The sequence below is a fragment of the Carettochelys insculpta genome, chromosome 17, assembly GCF_033958435.1.
Source record: "Carettochelys insculpta isolate YL-2023 chromosome 17, ASM3395843v1, whole genome shotgun sequence".
Lineage (NCBI taxonomy): Eukaryota > Metazoa > Chordata > Testudines > Carettochelyidae > Carettochelys > Carettochelys insculpta.
Window position 1 is genome coordinate 20,436,357 of NC_134153.1, and position 21,707 is coordinate 20,458,063.

A 21,707-nucleotide genomic window follows, 5' to 3' on the forward strand; every position below is an offset into this window, starting at 1 on the left:
TTGGTTTTACCTCCCCTTCTTATTATCAAAATAGTGTGAGGAGACTGTTACAAGGCTCAGCCTGTAGCACCTGTAACTGTATATTCTAGACTTACCCTCCATCTTTTATATGCTGCTTTTCTTCTTTGATTGTAAGCAGGGCAAGGACTGTCTCCTTATGAGTGCAAACAGCACCTAGTACATTGTGGCTGCTACTGTAATCCAAATAATAATCACAATCCAAAGACAGAACACCAATGAAAGTATCCTAGAGGGCATGCCAGTGGGATACCAAAGGACAGCTCCTTTGGTTACCAGTAAAACTTTCACCATGGGGGTGTTTGTGTGCATCTCTGTGCATTTCCCTGTTTAGCATGGGCGTGATTCTCAACTGGTGTAAACAGGCATAGCTCTACTGACATGTTTGCAATGCTGGTAATTTACACCAGCAGAGACTCTGGTTTAGGCTGTGAATCTTAATGATGCAAAGTTTTTCCTAGGAATGCTTGTAGTGGATGAACCATTCCTTCCTTTTCGTTCCTCCATGCTCTCTTCAATGCCAATTTCTCTGGAATTCAGCTTCTATAAGCAACATACCATCTGCTTGTACATGTAACGGAGGAAAATAAGCATCTCTAAGGCACAGAATGTCCTGACAGTTACAGAGGAGGTGCTACTACATCACCTCAGGCCATCATAAGACCACATCAGCTGTGGCAACTGAATTGGCAGCAAGTAATTTGAAACTAGAATGAGAATCTGGGTAGCTTATACCCTGGAAATAAAGTGTGTACCTTAAAGTGGGAGCATTACTTCCTTAGGTTTCCCAACCTAAATAAGTGTTTGAATAATAAGGGAGTTCTTGCAGGTCCCATTGACTTGAATTTGACTTTATTGTGAGCTGCAAGTGCCCTGAAAATAACAAAAGACTATGCAGACCTGAGAGCGCTCTTGGTCAGTCTGCAAAACTGTGCAACATGGCACTGTGATTTTATCAGAATCACAAGCATCTGCTGGAGACTATATTGGTACTGACCAAATCGGTTCACTTGTGACCTGTCAGAATTTGAATCCAAATCCCCAGCGATGACATAGAGCACTCCACCAATAATTGGTCCACACACGACCTGGACATGGTAATTCTAGGAAAGGAGGTCTGAAGGTAAAAGGAAGAACATAAAGAGGAATGTGGTTACAAAGAACATTCTCCTTGCCCATTGCTTTGACCATGTCATCCCTCTTCAACCCCCTCCCCCCTCCTCAACCCCCTCTCCTCACCACTGACTCCCCCTTCTTTACTGCACTGAACATCATCTATGTGTCTTCACTCTGAAAGCCCTTCATGGCCTGTCCCCACCCCACTTTCCAGCTCTCATATGCTGCTGAGATGTCAATTCCCACCTTGGATCGTAGGTATTGGAATTAGGGTTGCAGGAAGTGCTACAGCATCCCCTGGCTTGAAGTGGTTTCTATTGTAAACAAGGTTTTAGTTGGGTTCAGTGGCTTTCAGCGCTCCCACACTACACATTATTCCAGCATTGCTGCCTCCAGTTGGCCTGTGATGCCACCCTCCGTCACTGCCATCTAAAATTTTCAAAGAAGTGCCATTGTACTCTCTCCCTTGATACTCCTCACCCTTGGTGGGAGCTCCCTGTACACATCCCCCAAACTAACTTATCTTTCCTCCTTCAAACCCTTCTAAAAACTTCCCTTTTCAGTGATGCCTACAAAAAAATTTAGCTGCAGTTTGACTGCTGGTGTACTGAAAACACTGCCTACCATGCTGGCCAATTGCCTTATCCTTGTACTCCTGTCTGTTTCCACTGTTGCCTCCTGAAGCGTAAATTGGAATGTCTTTTTGCTCTGTGTTTGTACAGCACTGAGCACATTGGGGAATCCATGACTGGGATTCCTAGGTGCTACTGCCATACAAATAATAATAAAAGGATATTGGGCCTCATTCAGCGCAACGTTAGCTTATTTTTTTCCCGGGCATAGCTCCATTGAGTGCAATATGCTTAGGCAGGTATAAAACGAGAGTAACATGATGGTGTGTTGAGTATTATGTGCAGTTTCTGCAAAAGATGCATCTAAAATCATGTGTAGAATGTTAAAGGATTTCTCTCTTAGGTTGTTTTTATAACTACGTATTACTGCTCATATTAAAGGGATTGCCAAATACTATTTGGAAATATGCAGAGGGGATCTGAAATGCTCTATTGTCAGTTATCTTCAAAATTTAAAAGGTGCTGGTTTCCAAGGGATGTGATCTGAGGGCACCCTAAGGTCGTCAGGACTAGCCAAGTTTGCTTTAGAATCACGGCACATTACAATTTTAATGGGCAGTTGCCTGGAAGAGAACCAGATCCCACAGGCTAATTTAAGAATGATATCAGAAGGCATTTCCCCTTCACTTTATTCCCCATTACAGAATTAAATTGGATTTTAAACCCCAGCCCCTATATAGAATGAGCTATCCGTTCAGTCTAAAAAGCAAGTCACAGTGATTGCTGGGAGTTGTCACATGGCAGGATGTTGAAACTGAAGAAGAGACTTGTACAGCCGTGAAATTGGTTTAGAGTAAAAAATGAGAGTAATATTTATTAATACCCACTGCATGTGTCTCCTGGGGGAGGGGAGGTTGTGAAATCAATTCAGGCAACCCCCGGAGGTCATGCTGCATCCTGGCCAGGGTGCATCCATTGCTTTTTGTTTTGCAGTGCTCATGGCTTTTGTCTTGCTGTCAGTGGCAATTACACCATCTCTTGGTGCAAGCAGAGGATCAGGAAGTAGAAAGAAGAGAGCCTAAATGCAAACAAGTCCCAAGGCAATAGGAACCTATGCTAAGCATGTCAGTTATTCTTAGGCAGCTGCAGGGTGTGGGCCTACACAGTATGGGACCTGTGGTCAAACTGTGTGCTTAATCTGAATGCTGAGTCCCCAACACTACATGGGTAGTGTCACTACATTGGTATTGTTTGCAGGGCAGAGACTAGTCCTTCTTCATAGATATATTTTTGTTTGCTTCTTTGTATTTTCCCTCATGAGAACAACTAGGCTGCAAGAGAGGCCTCTATTTTAGTAATAAAGGCACCTCAATAGACCTGCTCCTGAGCAGAATTCAGTGGGATGCTGTTCAGAGCTGTGAACCAAGCTCAGCACCTTGCAGGCTCTGGCAGTGATCAAGCACCTGCCTAAGGCTTCCTTTGTGCACACCAAATAAGTTGCTGCATATACAGAATTTCCACATTTATTGCGAACAACCAATGTTGTGCACACAAATTGCTTTTTAATGATTTGTAACAGGCACGTTTGCAGACTCACCTCCTGCACATGACTTTGAAATGTTGGCCCAAGGGCTTCAAATGATATTTAACCGAGCAAGTCGTTTTTTAATTCAGCTTGGCTATAGAAGAAAGCAGAGTACCGAGAAGTTTAATGAAATAAAAACTTTGGGAGTTCACTTGAACTGATTATGCAGAAAGAGCTTTCCCTGCCTTGGTTTAGAGAGAGATAAAAATCTCTCTAAGAATGGGTGGTATTGTCTGTGGCTAATGGGCACCGAACTCCGTCGTTATCACCATTGCTGGTAATAAAGAAAAAAGTCTCCACGCTGGTGTAATATTATATGTCTGTGCGGGCAAAATAGCTGCTTTTCAGAATTCTGCTCTTTTGTCCTCCCAATTCCTGTGGGAGGGAAGGTGTGTTATATATAGGAATGAATGGGATTCGGGCAAAGGGAAGCCTGAGTTAATTGCTTACTATTGTTCTCTGCACACTGTTAATTTCAGAGCTGCAATGCAGGGAGGGGAAATTGTTTAGATTAGGAAGTAGTCTGAGGTGTAACATTTCTCCTCCTGTTTCTAGGGAGACTGTCAGACTCGGGAGGAAGCCGTCGCACTGGGTGTTGGACTCTGCAATAATGGCTTCATGCATCATGGTAATGTACCAATAACCCATCTCAGCACCAATTAACAGAACTTTCACTTCTGTCTCATTAATGAGAGATATCAGCAAATCCTTCTCGTATAGGCTGTGCCATACATGTTGATATTCGAACAGTCACAGAGGTACCAGCAGGATCCATCTGAAGTTGCAGCCAGAGAGTCTACTGAGCCAATGCAGGATGCTTGGACCAAGAGTACTTCCTTAGGTTTCCCACACTGACTGTGTTCATAGTAAACACTGCAGCACCTAGCCTGTTGGTGGGCAATCTGCAGTCCACTGGGGCTGCACCTGCACCCATGGACCCTGTCTGCCCTTCTCCCCGCCTGCCTCTCGCCCACCAGGGCACCATAGCCCCACACTTTCCACCTTCCCTCGCAGTACTTCAGGAGTGCCACAAATCCACTGATTCGTGTTTGTCCCTCTTCCTTCCCCTCTGTCCCAGAGCTTTAATGCTGCAAATTAGCTGTTTGTGACTGTTTCAGCTCTGGGAGGGAAGAGGTGGGGACTGGTGGAGAGGAGAGGAATTGGTGGATTTGTGGCACATCTAACATGTAGGGAGGGGGTGGAGCAGGTCAGGCCAGAGCTCTGGTGTGCAAAATGCCCATGGGAGGGTGGGAAGACAGGGGCTCTGCAGGCAGAACCCCAGTTGGCCATGAGTTTTTTGCACCCCACTGAGGTGAAGGAGGGCCACTCATGCAGCCCACTCCCTATTTTTGGGTGCGCATGACTGACCTTGCCAGTTTAGAGGGGAGTTATTTTTCTCACCATGTGTTTTGGTGCCCTCAGAAATGCTGCACTGATATACACTCTAGTGGGTCCCAGGTACATGACAGAGGCTGAGTCGCCAAACACTAGTCTGTGCTGTTCTAAAGGAACTGCCAAATTGCTCAGTCTGGTTCCTGTCCCTTAGAGCTGCCTTGGCAGCCCCGGAGCTATGCTGTTGGAGTTGCCAGCTTCTCAAGCTCAGCCCTGTGGTTTGAGGTCTGCCTGGTTCTTTGATTTCTCCTGGCTATTTTAGATTGTTTTTGCACCCTGACTGCACTAAAGATTTGCTCTAAAATAAAAGGGCTGGCGGTGTAATACTGTCTCCCATGTCCTCATGGGCATCAAGATGTGGCATGTGGGCAACCCAGCTGAAATATCCAAAACCCCAGTTCAGGACAAGAGTAGAAATTAGTGAGGGAATGTAAAGGAGCATCCCTGTGATTCCTGCCCCCAAATGAACAGGTACCAGCTCTCAATGGGCAATTTAGATGGGCAAAGCCAGTGGAGAATCACATGGATGTGGAGACGGATTCAGAGAATTTGTAGCTGTGTGGGGGGCTTCAGAGACTGCATTACATTCTCCACCCCCTTGCCCATCCCTAAGCAGGCATTGTAATGAGACACCCTGTTCCCAGAGTCTCACTGCTAATCTCATTTTGTGGAATTGGAGGAACGTACTCTGTGGAAATTCTCTATTGTCTCTCTTTCCATTCAGCCCGCAGCTATTAGCCCAGTCCTGAAACTTGAAGAAAGTGGGACAAGAGGGTCAGATTTTGATAGCCTTGTTCATGTTGCATAGTCCCTTACCTCTCAACAAGCCACTCTGATCCTTTCAGGGCAAGGTGCTACTCAGCATGAGCAAGTATCTCAGAATATGGTGCCTAATGAAAGGGAGACATGTGATAAGCAATCCCCAGGGAAGCAAAGGCAGTATTCCCTGTAAGCTGAGTGCTTGGGCAGCCACCCAGGAGAGATTCAGGTGCCACCCAGTTGATTAGCAGAGTGCCCACAGCTGGCAACATGTGTTTCTCCTGATGGTGCACATCCACATGTATCTCAGTGCACATAACAATATTTGTTCTGCCCCTGGATGGAAAAAATTAGAACACTGAGTAGGGGGTCCAAAACTTTCATTTCACCCTAGTGAGTACATGCAATCAAATGCACAAGCATGGAGACCTGAATACAGAGCTGGAAAATGTGCCCTGGAGAGTTCCCATCTCTAGCAGACCCCTAGTAAATGCGCTGGCCATTGCCTGGGTATTAGGGTGCATTGCCTTGCAGCATCTGCAGGCTTTTAAATATATGTTATATACATAATGGTAAATTAAAAGTCTGAAAAGCACTTCCATGAAGTGTCCTTGGAAAAGGTGAGTCTGAGATTGGAGAAGAGGAGGAGTTAGGAGAGCATCAAGAATTGCTGCTCTGGGACACACCAGAAACTATCAGTAGATTTCTCAGTAGTGTTTACATATAGGCTGTAATCAGAAGCACCGTTGCTGGTTTACAGAAGATGAAACAGACACCCCATCCCAACTGGTTCTGGACACCCCTGCCAGCCAAGTGATTTAAAAAGCTGCTGAAGGAAAGAGGCTCTGTTCAGAAGTTAATATACTTTTGAGGCTGTTTGTTGTTGTATGGAGCTAACTGGCCTTTGGAAGCTTCACAATAGGCCTCTGTTTACAGACAGGAATTTCTCCAGTGAGTGGCTGAATGAGCAGATACTGCACCCTCCCCCTTGAGTATTTTAGTTGCAGCACTAGTAGCATGAAAACATACCCCATAGCTGACTGCCAGCTACAGGCAGCCCTGGGGATACAACCTGTAGGGTTAGGGATCACGGGGCTCAGCATGGGTGTCTGTGGGCACAAGCACCCAGATTGACTCTGGTTTAAAAGCTACTGTTAGAGACACAGGCCAGCCTGCTTCACTCAGAGGGTGGAACCCCACTCTCCTTTTCAGCTCTCCTCTATATTCTGAATACTCTTAATTCGACATACACCCTGACCCATTCTGTGAGCATTTCCATGGTAGCTCTCGTACAAACAGTTCAAAACCAAAATGACTCCCAGAATGGAGAACTTGCCCATTGTCTTCTACCTCTCTTTGTCCATGTATATGTGTTCTACATGTGCGTCTGTCACCTTTGGTTTTCAGTCCTGGAGAAGAGCGAATTCAAGGATGAATCCCAGTATTTCCGCTTTTATGCTGATGAGGAGATGGAAGGTACAAGTTTCAAGAGCAAGCAGCTGCGTAATGATTTCAAGCTCATTGAAAACATCCTAGCAAAGAGCCTGCTGGTAAGACAGAGCTGATCTGGCTTTTGTTTCATATAAGGTATTGTGATCTTTTGCTTTCTAAGAGACCAAATTTATACCATGGTACAGAAGAAAAAGGATGGTTGTGGAATTACAGTCGACAGATATTGCATCTGACTTTGATTCACTGTGAGATTTCTTTTTCTTGAGACACAAGACAGGGAAGGTAGATTCAAAAGGAGGCCTTGCATTCAATGGACTGAAGTTAAACATGGGGACATAAACAGGATGGTAGGTGTACATAGGTAATAAGAGTCAGGTGACTCTCCAAGATTCTTACATATTTGGGAGTCACTATCAGAGTGGTTTCAGATAGCCTGGATTCCTATACAGATCTGCTTCAAGCTTCAGTTCCAATATCACAGACAGGATCCAAGAAAACCATTTTCCAGGCCATAATAGTGTTCTTCATGCCGACTGCCCTGCAAAGAGTTCTATCCCATGGTCCCCAGTCTGCTAAATACCATCACACTGTTGACTGCACGTGGACTGTTCTGCCCTGAAACAAAAAGCAGTTTTATAGCACATTAAAGACTAACAATGGTTAGGTGATGAGCTTTCACAGGACAGACCCACTTCTTCAGATCTGGAAATTCTGTTCTGCCCTGGTTTGGACTTGGGCGCTATTTATGCAGAAAACCTCATTTACTGCCAGTGGCTCAGAGACACTCCCCTCTTCTGTTGAAAACTGGCAGAATGCAGGAGCAGCAGGAAAGCCCAGGCCAGTAACAACAAAAACAGCTTTGCTGGAAAGGAGCCTGAGGCCATTAAAGGAGGAAGAGTTTTCCTGGCAGATAGCAGAAATTGTTCCCTCCTGCTCCTATTCTACCTCCAGGGTGATCATTCAGTGTTTGTCCTAGTGGCCAGGAGTGATATTTAAAGCTCATGCAATGATGCCCCTTCTGGCTCCCTGCGTATAAAGTTGCCAGTTTTGATTGAATGTATTTCTATAGATTCCATCACATGGCATAAGGTGTAATTTCTGGAGATTCCAGGACGGTACTGGTGACCTCCTCCCCGGCTCCTGTGGTAGTGAGCTACGAGTCAAGTTACTATATTCATCCTGGTATAAAGTCATTTGGTACAAAGAAGCTATTAAGGGAATAACCAACTGCCAAGAATTTACATTCTGGGCTTTGCAAATCACTCAGAGATCATCTTCATATTCTTCCACAGGGGACTGTCACCACTCAAGCCACTTTGATTTTTTTTCCCTGTGCACTGAGGTCCTTTTCTGGGGAAACAGATTAACCAGTGTACATCTTCCACTTATCTCTCTCTCCCTCATTTAAAAGGGCAATTGTCTAGCAACTGCATTATTTTTTATACCCCTGAAACGTGTGAGCTTTTTAAAAGTCAGCAGAAGACCTGGTTGATCTTATTTTCTGCTAATGTATTGTGTTTTTATTAGTATAGAAGAGTTTCTGTGGATATATTCCAGCCTCCTGGGCTGTTCGCGTTGCCTGTTTGCTGTTGATTACAAGTAGTGTATGACTGAGCATCTAAGGCTATGTCTACACTTCTGGGAAGATTGGCCCAGTCAGGGTTAATCTTCCTGGAGTTTGATTTTTCGTGCCTAGGAGGGAAATGTGAAATCAAACTGTCTGGGGTCAGCAGTCAACCCCTGTGCTCCTTGCTATTGCGAGAGTTACTCCCATTGACCTCCCTCTGTGTGGATAGCCAGGTAAATCAATTGCAGATGAGACAATTCTAGCTATGCAGTTGCCATAACTAGAATTGCATATCTGCAGTTGACTTACCTGCCTAGTGTAGACTCAGCTTACGTCACATCGACTCCCTGACTGGTTAACTGAAAGATTTAAAATAGGAGAAACACTTATCATTATATTACAGTAGGGTCTCAACATTCGCGAGGGTTCCATGTTGAGAACGCTTACGAATGTTGAATTTCATGAATATGGCAGCCACCGGCACACCCTGTCTGGAGCCCAGCTGCCGGGGCTCCTGTCTGGAGCCCTGGCGAGCTGGAGGCTGCTGGCAGTCCCTGCCCCGGAGCCCTGGGAAATGGTAGCCTCTGGTGCTCCTGCCTGGAGCCCTGGGAGAAGCAGCGGCTGCTGGCACTCCCTGCCCCAGAGGAGCATCCGCTAGTGAATAATTGAATTTGTGAACCTTAAGTTTGCAAATGTGGGGATCCTATTGTACTGGTATGGTAGTTCCTAAATCAGAATATTAGGAATATCAGGATATTAGGCAGTGCACAAACACAATTATCTCACACAAAAGATAACAGTTGAAAATTAGTAACAAATGATGCATAGCAAATAAGACACAACGTGTTTCTTGGAACAGATTTTCAAATGCTAAAATACTGCGCTTCACTGCTGTTTCCCCAAACAAACCAAGAGCTACCTGAATGCTTGTGAAATAGACGATCCCACAAATATAAGCACCGGAAATGCACTATATTTATTCATGACAACATTAACACTTCTCTTTTTTGGTTAGCAATAAGAAGCTTCTGGAATCTTAGCTGTGTCTACACTAGCCCCTTCCTTTCAGAATGGGCATGGTAATGAGCGGGGTTGGAAGGTGCTAATGAGGAGCTGCCATGAATATGCAGCACCTCATCAGCATAACAGCAGCCATGGTGATTTGAAAGTGCTGCTTTCAAATTGCACACCGCCCGTGTAGACAGGGTCCTTTCGAAAGGATCCACCAGTCTGAAAGCCCCTTCTTCCTATTTGGTGTTAGGAAGAAGGGGCTTTTGAAGGCTGGGGTGTTCCTTTCAAAAGGCCCCTCTATACAAAGGCAGTGCATGATTCAAAAGCGGCACTTTCGAATCGCTGCGGCCACCATTATGCTAATGAGGCACTGCATATTCATGGAAGCACCTCATTAGCATCTTCTGACCACGCTCATTACCACGCCCCTTCCAAAAGGAAGGGGCTAGAGTAGATACAGCTCTTGTGTTTCCCTGGCTGCAATACAGTTCTGTCATGTCTCCCTTTAACTGGCCTTTTGTGCACCACTCCATTCCTTAGGGTTCCCTGTAAGCCCCTGCATTGCAGTTAGAGCAACACAGCCTCCTCTCTGCTGGATTTCACACACTACTTCTGTAGTGTGACCCAAATAGCTTAAGGGTGACAAACTCAACTTACTACCCACGTAGAGATAGCTTCGACCCCTCTCCCCGCAACTTCCTTATCTTGGACAACCTGAGACTGAAAGGAGGGAAACCAGAAGACTTTTCTGGCCAGTGAAAATCACAGATGCCAAAGAAAAGTGATTCCAGGCTGGAAAATAAAAGTACTTCAAACAAAGTTTGATATTCATTTATTTGTGCAGCTGTTTTTGATTTATGGACCTAAATCTTGACATGCTGAAAAAATACACAACATTCTTTGTACAGTTCTAAAGTAATTAGAGCTTCTGACTGCCACCAGATACAGGGTTTGTATCTGTGTTGCAACATTCTCCTTTCCAAGTTGTACTTCTCATCCGGTCCAGCACTTAATGACTCCCAGCTCAGACACACAAATGCGCTTAGGCATGTGCTATAAGAATATAACGTGCTATGTAGGATCCACAAGAAGAGTCACATGCACAATTCAGTCTGGTGACACCCAGAGCATCAGGATTATCTGTCTGATCTTAAATGGGAGGTGTCCCAGCTTCTCCCATCATTGGAGACATACTGCCCTTAAAAATCTTGGGGAGCAGCTTCTAAAACACCTAAGGAAGTACTGTAGGACAGGGGTGAGCCCCATCAGAGGACATGAAATTTCATAACAGGGATGCACCACAATTGGCTGCTGGGTCTCAGGCTCATCCATCTCATTAAAAATGTTGAAATATGTTACTGTTTTATGTGTGTGTATTCAAATTTATATACTAGTTTTACCTTCTACAGAATTATTTTCTTACATGTGCCAAAAGGGTATTTTTTCATATGACTAGTTCTGTCGGTTTAGATTACATTAAAACAGGTTGAGGGGGCCTCTGCTAATTGCCGGGATGAAAAGCAGGGGCCCAATGTAAAAAGTTTGCTTAACCCTACAGTAAGAGTCTAAGTCCTATTTTTCAAAAGGACCTATGTCACTCAGGCTGTGTCCACACTAGCACTGTGCCTTTGAAAGAGGCATACAAATGAGGAAACTGAAAATGCAAATGAGGTGCAGATTTACATATCTGGTGCCTCATTTGTATATTCTTCTTTCAAAAGAAAAAAAAGCAGTGTAGACACGGGTCTTTCGAAAGTAAATCCCATGTTCGAAAGAACCTTATTCCTAAAAAAATTATAGCTATTCTGAATAGTTTATTTGGAAATAACACTGCTACACTCAAAATGCATTTTGAAATAGTCCTCAGCTGTAAATTTACAACAGAGCCTGTCTCGCAATAGGGCCATTGGACGCACTATGGCCTATTTCGCAATAGGGCCTATTTCCTGTCTACACAGCGCGTATTTCCAAATAGGTCAGAAATAGGTGCTAGTTCTCATGGAATGAGGTTTACCTATTTTGAAATAAGCCAACCACTATTTGAAAATAATTTTTGTGTAGATCTCAGCAAAGTTATTTTGAAATAGGGAATGTTATTTCAAAATAACTTTGCTGTATAGACCTCCCCTCAAGGCCCTAACCACCACTGAAAGTCAGTACCAACATTAGTGCTTCCTGGTATTGTAGATGTTTTGGAACAAGGTACTTACCTACTACCTCTGTCATATTGAGAAGGGGGCTTTGAAGATGAAAAGTACTCCATCAAATAAGATTAATAAATAATAATAGCACTGTGAACTTACTCTGTATAACATAGCATTCTCTCATTCCAGGGTCACAAGTGTGTAGGTACTCATTAGCATTATAACTCATTCATGTATCTCATTGCACTTTTGAAAGAACCCATTCAATGAACAGGGCAATCCCCTTTAATGTGCTGATAAAACGACGGTACCACAAAATACATGCCTCTTCTTTAGAGCTCAAATTGTGACTTGCATTTTTAAAAAGAAGTCCTGCTCGCTCGCTAACAAAATCCCATTGCTTATTCCAGAGGAATTATTCTTGTGTCTTGTGCTAATTTAAAATGACCTCATTCAGCACAGCTTCTGCGAGAGAGAGAGGCCGCCTCATTGCCTTTTATTAGCCTAACTTCCCAAAGTCTATTCAGGCTTGAGAATTCAAAACCCTTGATTAAAAACACCCTCAGAAACAGAGTCACTAATGAGATTCTGTCCCAGAGGGATCTCTGAACTCCCAAGGAATTGGGCTGGCAAGGCAATAACAGGAAGCATCTGTCATCCAGGTGTAGTTGGAGGCCATGGTAAGGGTATTTTGGGGTGGATTTGGCCACTAAAACCCTCAGCAAACACCAAAGTGAAAGTAAGTCTTTCTTATAGTGTAAACCTTCCATTGTTAATTTATTCAGAATGTTCAGTTCACCATGGAAGTCCTGGATCAAAAGGATCTTGGTTATTGTGGTTTGGTTTTTTTGTGTTCAATGATTGGTGAACGGTGTCACCACAGATTTTAGTGGCTCACAGGCCTCCTTGGCAAGGCTCATAGCTGGGCTGGGTTTATGCTGCAGATGTTTTCCCCAGTAATGTGTGTTTGAAGTTTTCATTAATTCACTTCAAGCATGTTCATGCCCACCCTTAAGTTCGATTTCTGCAAGCATCCATGCAATCGAGTTTTACTGATGTGCATCTGTAAGGGGATTGCATTTAAGATCTTAGGTTACGCTGGATACAAGAAGCACAGTCTAGCTCAAAATTAATATAGCTGAGCAACACCTAAACACACAGTTATTTGGCCAAATTCTGAAAACTGGAACAAAGCCTCAGTAAATGGGATTTGCAAGGAGGATATGGATCTAAAATGAAAACACAGAAGTAATGGCAAAAATCTTCAGCCTTTTACTTTTTTCTTAGCCTTCCAACTGCATAGCCACCGTCAGCCAGCGACAGTAAAGTGTGTATGGGGAGGAGCAGATATAACCACTGCTTCCCTCCTAACACTCTTTGAGCCCAGGTTATTTTGTGTACAGAAGATGGCTGAAATCAAGGTTAACCCGAGAAAAATGACACCACAAGCTATCCATTTGGTTTTACTGTTTTTTCAGACAGACTATACTGCAATCCGATCTCCTGGCCACTGACAACAGTTTAACATGTATTTTCCGTGTTGGAAAAAAATCCCTTGCCCGATGATTGGCCACTTCCATAGCACAGTAGGGAAATAGTTCCATGTTCACTGAATCATATGACTCTTTGTTGTCAATGTTTCTAGTGTAGGCTTGCGACAATGTTCTACTGGTTTACTGAAGCACATAGAGCCCACTGATTTCAGTGGGGAGCTGTCCTTGGAAATCTGAGGGCAGAAACAGACTAATAATTACAGTTACATTCTCCTTAGCTTAAAGCTTATGCTTTCTGCCTCTGCCATGTCCCAACCAGGCATCTTCCCTTTTGCCAATAGCCTTGCTCTAAAGATATAATAGAATTGAATTGCTATTTGTCCAGCACTACGGGCTGTGGCCTCACTAGCCCCTCCTTTTGGAGGGGTTATGGTAATGTGGCACTTTAGGATATGCTAATGAGGTGCTGCAATGAATATGCAGCACCTCATTAGCATAATGGCAGCTGTGCGCACTTCAAAACTGCTGGTTTTGAAACACAGCTGCCCATATAGCTGGAGGTGCCTTTCGAAATGACCCCCTGATTTCAAAAGCCCCTTATTCCCATCCAAAAGGCGGGGCTAGGGTGGCCATAGCCTAGCTGTTTACCTGAACACTGGCATAGAGCTGTTCAGTTCATGTAATTTTTTTAACAAATAAATCCACATATACCATGTTCTTTTAACACCACAAAATTCACTGACCAGTATCAAAGTCAAAATTTAGGGCTGAACTCTCAACATGCCCTCTCTCACCATCCACTTTTAAGGAAACAGCCTGAATGAACAGATAATCTTATTCTTTGTTCTCTGATGGTCATAGTTGTAGCATTTACTGATCACTAAGGTAATGTCTACACAGCAGTGTTCTTTATAATCTATTTTGGAGGAGATTTTTCTGGAATAGCTTATTTCCAAATAGCACATTTATACACTGAGGCCACCTCTGCACTACAGCAATCCTTTGAAAGTTCTTCCAAAAGATCTCTTCCAAAAAAACATATTTTGAAAGAGAGGGTCCACACACAAAAACGCAGATCAAAAGAGTGATCTGCTGTTTCAAAAGAGAGCAACCACACAGCTCCTGCTCTTTCAAAAGAACAGGTCAGGGATGGAAAAATCTGGTGCCATGAGTGCCACTCTTTCAAGACAAGGGCCCCTGAAGCATCTACACATGCTTTTTTTTTTTTGGAAGCCTCTTTCAGAAAACAGATTCTCTTCCTCATCTGGGAGAGGAAGAGGGCCTCCAAAAGAAGTGCCTCATTCTTTTGAATTCCTTTAGAAAGGATGCATTTTATGTATGGACACTCTGTGGGATCTTTTGAAAGGGCCCCAGCTAGTCCAAAAGATCTCACTAGTGTAGACACAGCCAAACTGGGTATCAAAATAGCACTCAGCTATTTTGAAATAGAGCATATTCCAGATTAGAGACCCTGAAGGCACTATACCTTATTTTAAAATAGCCCGTTCCCTGACTTAACAGCTCCTATTCTGAAATATCTGTCCTGGAATAGGCACTTTTCCTTGCAGACTGAGGTTTACAGAATTCAAAATAAGCCATCCGCTGTTTCAAAATAATTTTGAAATAGTGGTTTTGCTGTGTAGACACTCACAAAATTGTTTCAGAATAGCAGCCGTTATTCCAAAATGACTTTGCTGTGTAGAAACACCCTCTGTGAATATGTTGCTTGTGAGAGCTCTGCTTTATTTTGTGTCCAGTTCTAACTGGCTGTGCATTGCAACAAGAACATCTTAATCAATATTTCTCTCTGAAAAGAGAAGTGCTTAAGAGCACTGTCCCATATACATATTTATTATACTGCTAACATTAAGTAGAGGGTCTACAGATTTTTTTTTCCGGATTATGGACTATCTTTTAATAGACAATTTATTATGGACAGCCCTCCACCCATTCGCAGTCACATGACTGCCCTGTGGCACTACAATAGCTAATATGGAAAGGTATCATGAAAAAAATATTTCAGTATTTTTAGCTGCCTTTTAATGGGCTTTAGCTGCTCGGAATGAAAGAAGGGCCAGCATCATGTGATCTGTAAACACGAACAACTAGAAAGGACTCTGCAAACCACACTAGGGAACCTGTTTACTGGAGTGATCAGCAAAACAAAGCACTATGTAACAGTTATGATGGACACTGTACAGGTGACTGTTGGGAAAGAGTTCAGCCACTAATAAATGGGGCTACCAGGACTGGAACTCATATCTCACCTGTTGCAAGCAAAGCAGATGTGATAGAAATCAATATAATGGGCTATTTTTAGAATATTTCTCCCTATGTGCTGGCCAAATTCTATTTGAGGATGTTCTGCCTGTCTAAACTTCCCCTGCTATTTCAATTGAACATTCTTCTTTACATCCTGTAGTGTATGATGGTGTGATGCTGCTATTCACTATTTAGCAGCTGCCTTTTTATACTCCCAAAGTGGCTGCATTTCAGAGGTGAGAGAAGTGGTTCCTGTATCTGGAAAATCTCTTAATTACTGTGGGATGAAAGGTTGCACTGTACTGAAATGCAAGGTATTACTATTTCATTAGTTGGAAATCACATGGCAGCTTTCTTAAACTGTTGCATAGCCACAGATGAAGTGAACTCTGACTACAGTTTGCATAAATAGTTTATAAAATGGCTTTGGGAACTTTTGGCTTGGAAGGTGGCATAGAAATGCAGGAGTATTAGTTTCAAAATCATCATAGTCACTGAAACAATTCACATTAAAAACATCACAAACTATTCCGTTTGCCTTCAGTTTTAGAGCTGAGACGGGCAGGAAGGTCATTAGAAAATAACAGTGTATGAAGGAGTGTAATCATATGACATTTGCACACAAACTGGGCATCCAGTTGTGTGGCCCTTGACTTCTCGGGTTTTGTAAATCAAGACCTCTGTGCACATTCCAGGAGAAGTGGCAGCCCACAGCAATGATTCTCAGCGCCTGTGTTGAAGAGCTTGGGCTACAGCACAAAAAATAGCTCTGAAGACATTATAGCAAAGTCTATGAAACCTACTCTGCTCCTTAGGCTTCAGAGCCCAAACCCAGCATAAGCTGCAACATCTACACACCTATTCTTAGTAGTGTGGTGCAAGTCCATTAAGCCCTAGACTGTTGACTTGGGTGCTGAGACTTATGGCTGTAGGCTGCTGCTTGCTGGCTAGACATACTCTGAATCTTTAAGATACTGCATCATTTGATTTCACCATCCAGAGGTGTCAGAGGGCTGAAAATGGTTGTCGTAAGAACAGCCATACTGGGTCAGACCCAAGGTCCATCTCGTCCAGTATCCTGTCTTCCGATAGTGTCCAATGCCAGATGCCCCAGAGGGAGTGAACAGAAAAGTAGTCATGGAGTGATCCCTCTCCTGTCATCCATTTCCAGCCTCTAACAAACAGCAGCTAGGGACACCATACCTACCCCCTCCTGGCTAATAGCTACTGATGGACCTAGCCTCCATGAATTTATCTAGTTCTTTACTGAACCCTTGTAAAGTCCTGGTCTTCACAACATACTCCAGCAAGGAGTTCCACAGGCCTATCGTGTGCTGTGTGGTGAACTTCCTTCTGTTAGTTTTAAACCTGCTAGCCATTAATTTCATTTGGTGCTCTCTATCTCGTATGTTATAGGAACAAGTAAATATTTTTTCCTTATTCACTTTTTCCATACCTGTCATGATTTTATAGACCCATCATACCCCTTTTCCCACCACAGTCTCCTCTTTTCTAAGCTGAAAAGTCAGTCTTTTTAATCTTTCTTCCTATGGTCTGTTCCAAATGTGGATGCCACATGTGAATGTTCAGAAGCTGCCAAAGTTTTGTTGCAAGTAGGTGTAGTAGGTGATATAAAGTGACAACTTTATCATGTTATTAGGGAATAGAGGAACAGTGAGTTAGTACTGTTTCCAGTGGAGCTATCTGAAATTATCACTCTTCCCCTATAACCTGTCTTAATGCTGTTGATTGATTTTTCTCCCAAAAGGTTAACTCTGCATTTGGCTTTAGCCATGTGACACCCATCAAAATACATGGCAATTTTAAGACTAACTCCCCACTTGGTGCGTTGAAAATGTAGCCCTGAGCATGTTTTTCCACATGGAAAATGACCAGCTGAATGGAAGAGTTGCTTGAGCCATTTTCAACTGAATCCGAAATTTGAGGCAATCACTTACCCGTTGTGTTGGGCTGAGACTCATTCCACTTGAAACAGTGCAAGGCCAAAACCCAGCGAACACTGTGCTCATTTCTGGGGAACTCTTTGTAGTGATTATGTTTGAGTAGCATTCTTCTCAAAGGCTAGGGCTACACTGTACCTGTAACCCAAAATAACATATACAATTTGCACAGTGCAAATTACATAAGTTATTTCGAGGCAACTTATTTCGAACTTGGTGCCATCCAAACAGCACTGAAGTTCAAAATAAGCTCCTATTTCAAACTTCCCAATACCCCTCTCACAATGAAGGGTAGCAAGAATGAAATACCATGCTCAAAATAGCCTGGCTATTTTGAGCACCGTGCTTAGCCCTAGGGTTTCTATTTTGGGATACAAATGTATTCTGAAATAGAAACCACAGTGTAACCATAGCCAAAGCATTTTTCAAGTGTCCCAGGTGTTATTTTGCACCTGCAGATTTAGATTAGAACAGGGAAAGGAAGTTCTGTTTTCATAATCTTCTGCTGTGATGAACTACTATAACAAGAGGAAGTTGATCAGTAGGTGGCATTGACTGTAACAGAAAAAGTCTTGTGCTTGTTAGTAGTGTAGAAGTCAAACAAGTGAACCCCAGTTAGGGATTGTTTTCATTGAAAGTGATGGTGATAAAACTAATAGTCCTACATTTCTGTGCCACTTTTCAAGCCAAGGAACAAGGGAATAATCTTCTGTAATGTTCATCTCATAGTGGCATATGTTAGATTATAGGAAACTTTTCTTTTTCATCCCAGTTCTTATTTACTAGATGTATATTAATTGTGTTAAATTCACTAAAATGCATGAGGCTGACCTGATTGACCTCAGTGCAATTTGAGACAGAAATCAGGAGTTATTAAGCTCCTTACAGGAGTGACTGGATATAATTTCAGGGTCTGTGTTATAGAAGATCAGACTAGATGATCTGTTGGTCCCTTCTGATGTTTAGATCCATGAATCTATGACAACAGTGACTCAAGAAGTGAAAATCCCTCTTCTCTTAGCTCCTCCAAAACACACTTCTATGTCTATAAAACATTGCCCTCTGTTCTTTGTGTTTCAAAGATCTTACCTGGAGAAGATGACTATGGGTTTGACATTGAAGAAAAGAACAAAGCAATTGTGGTCAAGTCAGTTCAGCGAGGGTCTTATGCAGAGGTGAGATCTTGTGACAATTATAAACATTTCCCTTTTACCAATGGGAAGAAGCTTCTATCCTTTAGAACTGCGGAGTCCAATACAGTTGCCACTTACCACATGCGGCAAAGGGGACGCCATGGTGTGGTGACTGGATCTGGAGCTGCATGCAGCTCTTGGAGCCTTTCAATGCAGCTCCTCCTAGAGCCACATGTGAGTGCCTCCTGCTCACACGTGCACCCCACCCCAGTGGGAGAAGTGCCTGGTGGCTCTGATGGTCCCAAAGCTCTCCCCCTCCTCTTGTGGCTCCCACAGCCCCAAGGCCCTCCCCAGTGGCTCCTGCACCTCTAAGCTTCTCTGGTGGCCACAGCAGCCCCAGCCACTGATGCAGCTCTGACCACAGCCGCAGCCCCAGTCACTCCTGTGGCCCCAGGGGCAGCTCCAGCTCTGGTGACTTGCAGGCATTTACAGTGGAAGGGCTGGGGGGTGCCTGGCTTTGGAGGATGGGGCATGCATTTATTGGCAGGAGGGTATTGGAAGAGCCTGGCTGGGGGGTCTGCAGTGAATACAGTGGATCCCTGAGTTATGCAAAGGTTGTGTTTCTGGACAACCTGGCGTAACTCAAATTTCATGTGAGTTGGGAGGAGGCAGGAACCAGGTGCAGCCTGGCTCCCAGCTCCCTTGCACTTGCAGGATCTGGGAAACCGACCAGCACTGGTGCCCCAGAGTGGCGGGGAGCCGGGAAACTGACCAGCATGTCGCTGCTGTGCAGGTTATTTTCTTTGCTCCTATGAGGGGCAGCAGCCAAGAGTAAGGGAACCGCTCCTGTCGGGGTGGCAAGAGTCAGGCTGCGCTGGACAGTTCCTTGGCTTCTGTCAGGAGCAGCTACTCCTGTCGGGGTGGCAGATGAGAGTCAGGCTTTCAGTTGCCACCCTGGACAAGAGCTGGGAAACTGACCAGCGTAGCAGCTGGTCGATTTCCCTGCTCCTCTCAGTGGTGTGGAGCTGGCACCTGGCAGCCCAGAGCCAGCTTCCTACCATTCAAAGTCACGTAAATCCAAGATACACACAAGTTGAGTGCATGTATCTCAGGGTTCTACTGTATATAGAAAGATCACAACCACAAGCGTGGCAATCTTTCAATTCATATTGGACACCACTGCTTTAGAAGACTGTTTCATGGCAGTGGCAGCTAATAGGAAGTTGGGGATCTTCCGCAGTCCCTTTGGTAATAAACAGCCTCTGTACATTGATAAATGTTTGTCTGCTTTGCATAAAACATTCTTAACATTTTTATTAAGTGGTAAGGCAACAGACAACAACTTTGCGTGATGATTGCAAACCTTGGGCAGTGTTGGAAGAAGCTAAGCTGAGAGTAGAGAGACAGTAATTGGCATTACAGAGGGGACATTGGACTCTCATATATATTAGCTTATCTAACATCTTTTAATGTATTTATTTCTACAGTGTCCCCCACCCAACCCCTACCCCAGGGTAGGGAAGAGCTATTACTCCCATTTTGCAGAACTGAGGCATGGAGAGACTTACCCAATATCACACAGGAAGATTGTGGGAGAGGAGGAACTAAAATTCTAATCTCCCAAATCCAGGCCTAGCACTTCTACTCTTGGGCTGCAGAAGGCTTGGATGGGTACTGCTCTGGGCTGCCTATGATTGTTTAATGATCCCAAGGAGAGGAACCAACCAGACTGGGATTCTGTCAAAGTGCCAAAATCAAATAGGAACTTTAAAAGGCAGTCTAATATTAGAATTAAATGATCATATTGTTCCTTATTCTCTCTTGTAGCCATCAGGAAAGCTGGGCTCATGCTTCATCTCATACTCAAATTAACATACATTGGCCAAATATTTTATTAATGCAAACCTCTGGGGGAGACTGTTGCCTGACAGATAGTCAGTCGGTCATTTCTTTGGCCAGCTGCCTGTAGAATATCCTGCACTGAAAATCTGTGTTTTGAGACGAAAGAAGCACACAATTTTCTAAGGAATCTTCTTCTTGACTGCCTAAGACAAACAAGCTGTGACCATCTGCCCATCTTTTCAACTTGGCTTTAAAATCTTAAAGGAATCAAATCCAGATCTTACTGAACTGGAAAACTGTCAACTCAATCCACCAAGATTGAAAGCCTAGCAGTAATGCATTTCATTACATTCTTGGGCTCTTTAATTGTTTTCTGATACTACAGAGTTATCTAGCATAGGTTTCTGTGCCAGATCAGAAGCTTTAAACCATTTGGAAATCCTTTGCCTGTTTTAACATTCAAGGGTCAAAACCAGGTCAAGGAGTTTCACTTCATTGTGCCCAACCATGGTTCATTAGATTGTGTCATAAATCTTTAGGCCAGGTTAGGATTTCAGATAGACTAGTGTGACTCTGGAATGACTCTGTCAACTTCAGTGGAGAATTACTCAAGATTAAAGAGAACAGGTGACAAAAGCCCATATCTAGGTGCTAATAAAGGTGACCTTAGAATAGGGCTAGATGTTGGGGGTTGAGGGAGAGGAGGATGGAAAATTATAATAGCATTGTAGGAGCAAGAAGAAGAAGGAGGAGGAGTGAATCTACTCGGAATCTTATATATCTGTATCTAAATGCAAGGCATACGGGGAATAAACACAAAGAACTGGAAGCATTAGTATATAAAATACATTATTACTTAGCATCATAGAGATGTGGTAAGATAAATTCATGACTGGAAAATTGGCAAAGAGATTAGACAATTATAGTTTATTGTGGAAGACAAGCAGGGGTAAAAGGGGAGGAGGTGTTGCATTATACATCAAGAATATATGCATATGTTCTGAGGTCTAGAAGGCGGTAAGAGACAAACAGTTGACAGCGTGTGGTAGAAGATAAAAGGGAACAATGAATGGGTGATGTCACAGTAGGGAACAATAGAAATATCTAAAATACATGGCCTAGTAACTGGGGTTTTAACTACCTATCTGCTGGAAAAGTAGGAGAGCAAAAAACAAAATGTCCAGTGAGTTTTGAAATGTACTTGGTATAAAAGGTTTTACTCTCCTGATGTAAACGGAAGAGATAACAAATAGTAAGAAACCAATATGGATCCATCAGGAGCTCCCTAATGCTTTGAAAATCAAAGAGGTATCCTATGAAAAGTGGAAATGGACAAATTGCCAGTGAAGCATACTGAAGAATAGTACAATCGTGTAGGGACGAAATCCGGGAAGACTAAG

At 43.5% G+C, this 21,707-nt stretch overlaps 1 protein-coding gene and 1 long non-coding RNA gene across 6 annotated transcripts in view; one reads left to right on the forward strand and one right to left on the reverse strand.

Moving 5' to 3' along the window:
* The window catches only part of PREX1 (phosphatidylinositol-3,4,5-trisphosphate dependent Rac exchange factor 1), a 230,694-nt gene that overhangs the window by 162,664 nt on the left and 46,323 nt on the right, over nt 1-21,707 (forward strand). For all 4 annotated transcript variants that reach the window (XM_075011780.1, XM_075011781.1, XM_075011784.1 and 1 more), the window contains 3 exons: nt 3,847-3,919; nt 6,850-6,992; nt 18,415-18,507. In XM_075011780.1, coding sequence (XP_074867881.1) covers nt 3,847-3,919; nt 6,850-6,992; nt 18,415-18,507 — 309 coding nt within the window. The remainder of the gene's footprint in view (nt 1-3,846; nt 3,920-6,849; nt 6,993-18,414; nt 18,508-21,707) is intronic.
* The window catches only part of LOC142022198 (uncharacterized), a 137,269-nt gene that overhangs the window by 23,907 nt on the left and 91,655 nt on the right, over nt 1-21,707 (reverse strand). Inside the window, exon 7 of one of the 2 annotated variants that reach the window (XR_012647880.1) lies at nt 13,055-13,342. The exons of the other annotated variant lie outside the window; for it this stretch is intronic. This is a non-coding gene — a long non-coding RNA (uncharacterized LOC142022198). Of the gene's footprint in view, nt 1-13,054; nt 13,343-21,707 lie in introns of those variants that run through there. 2 annotated transcript variants of the gene reach the window in all.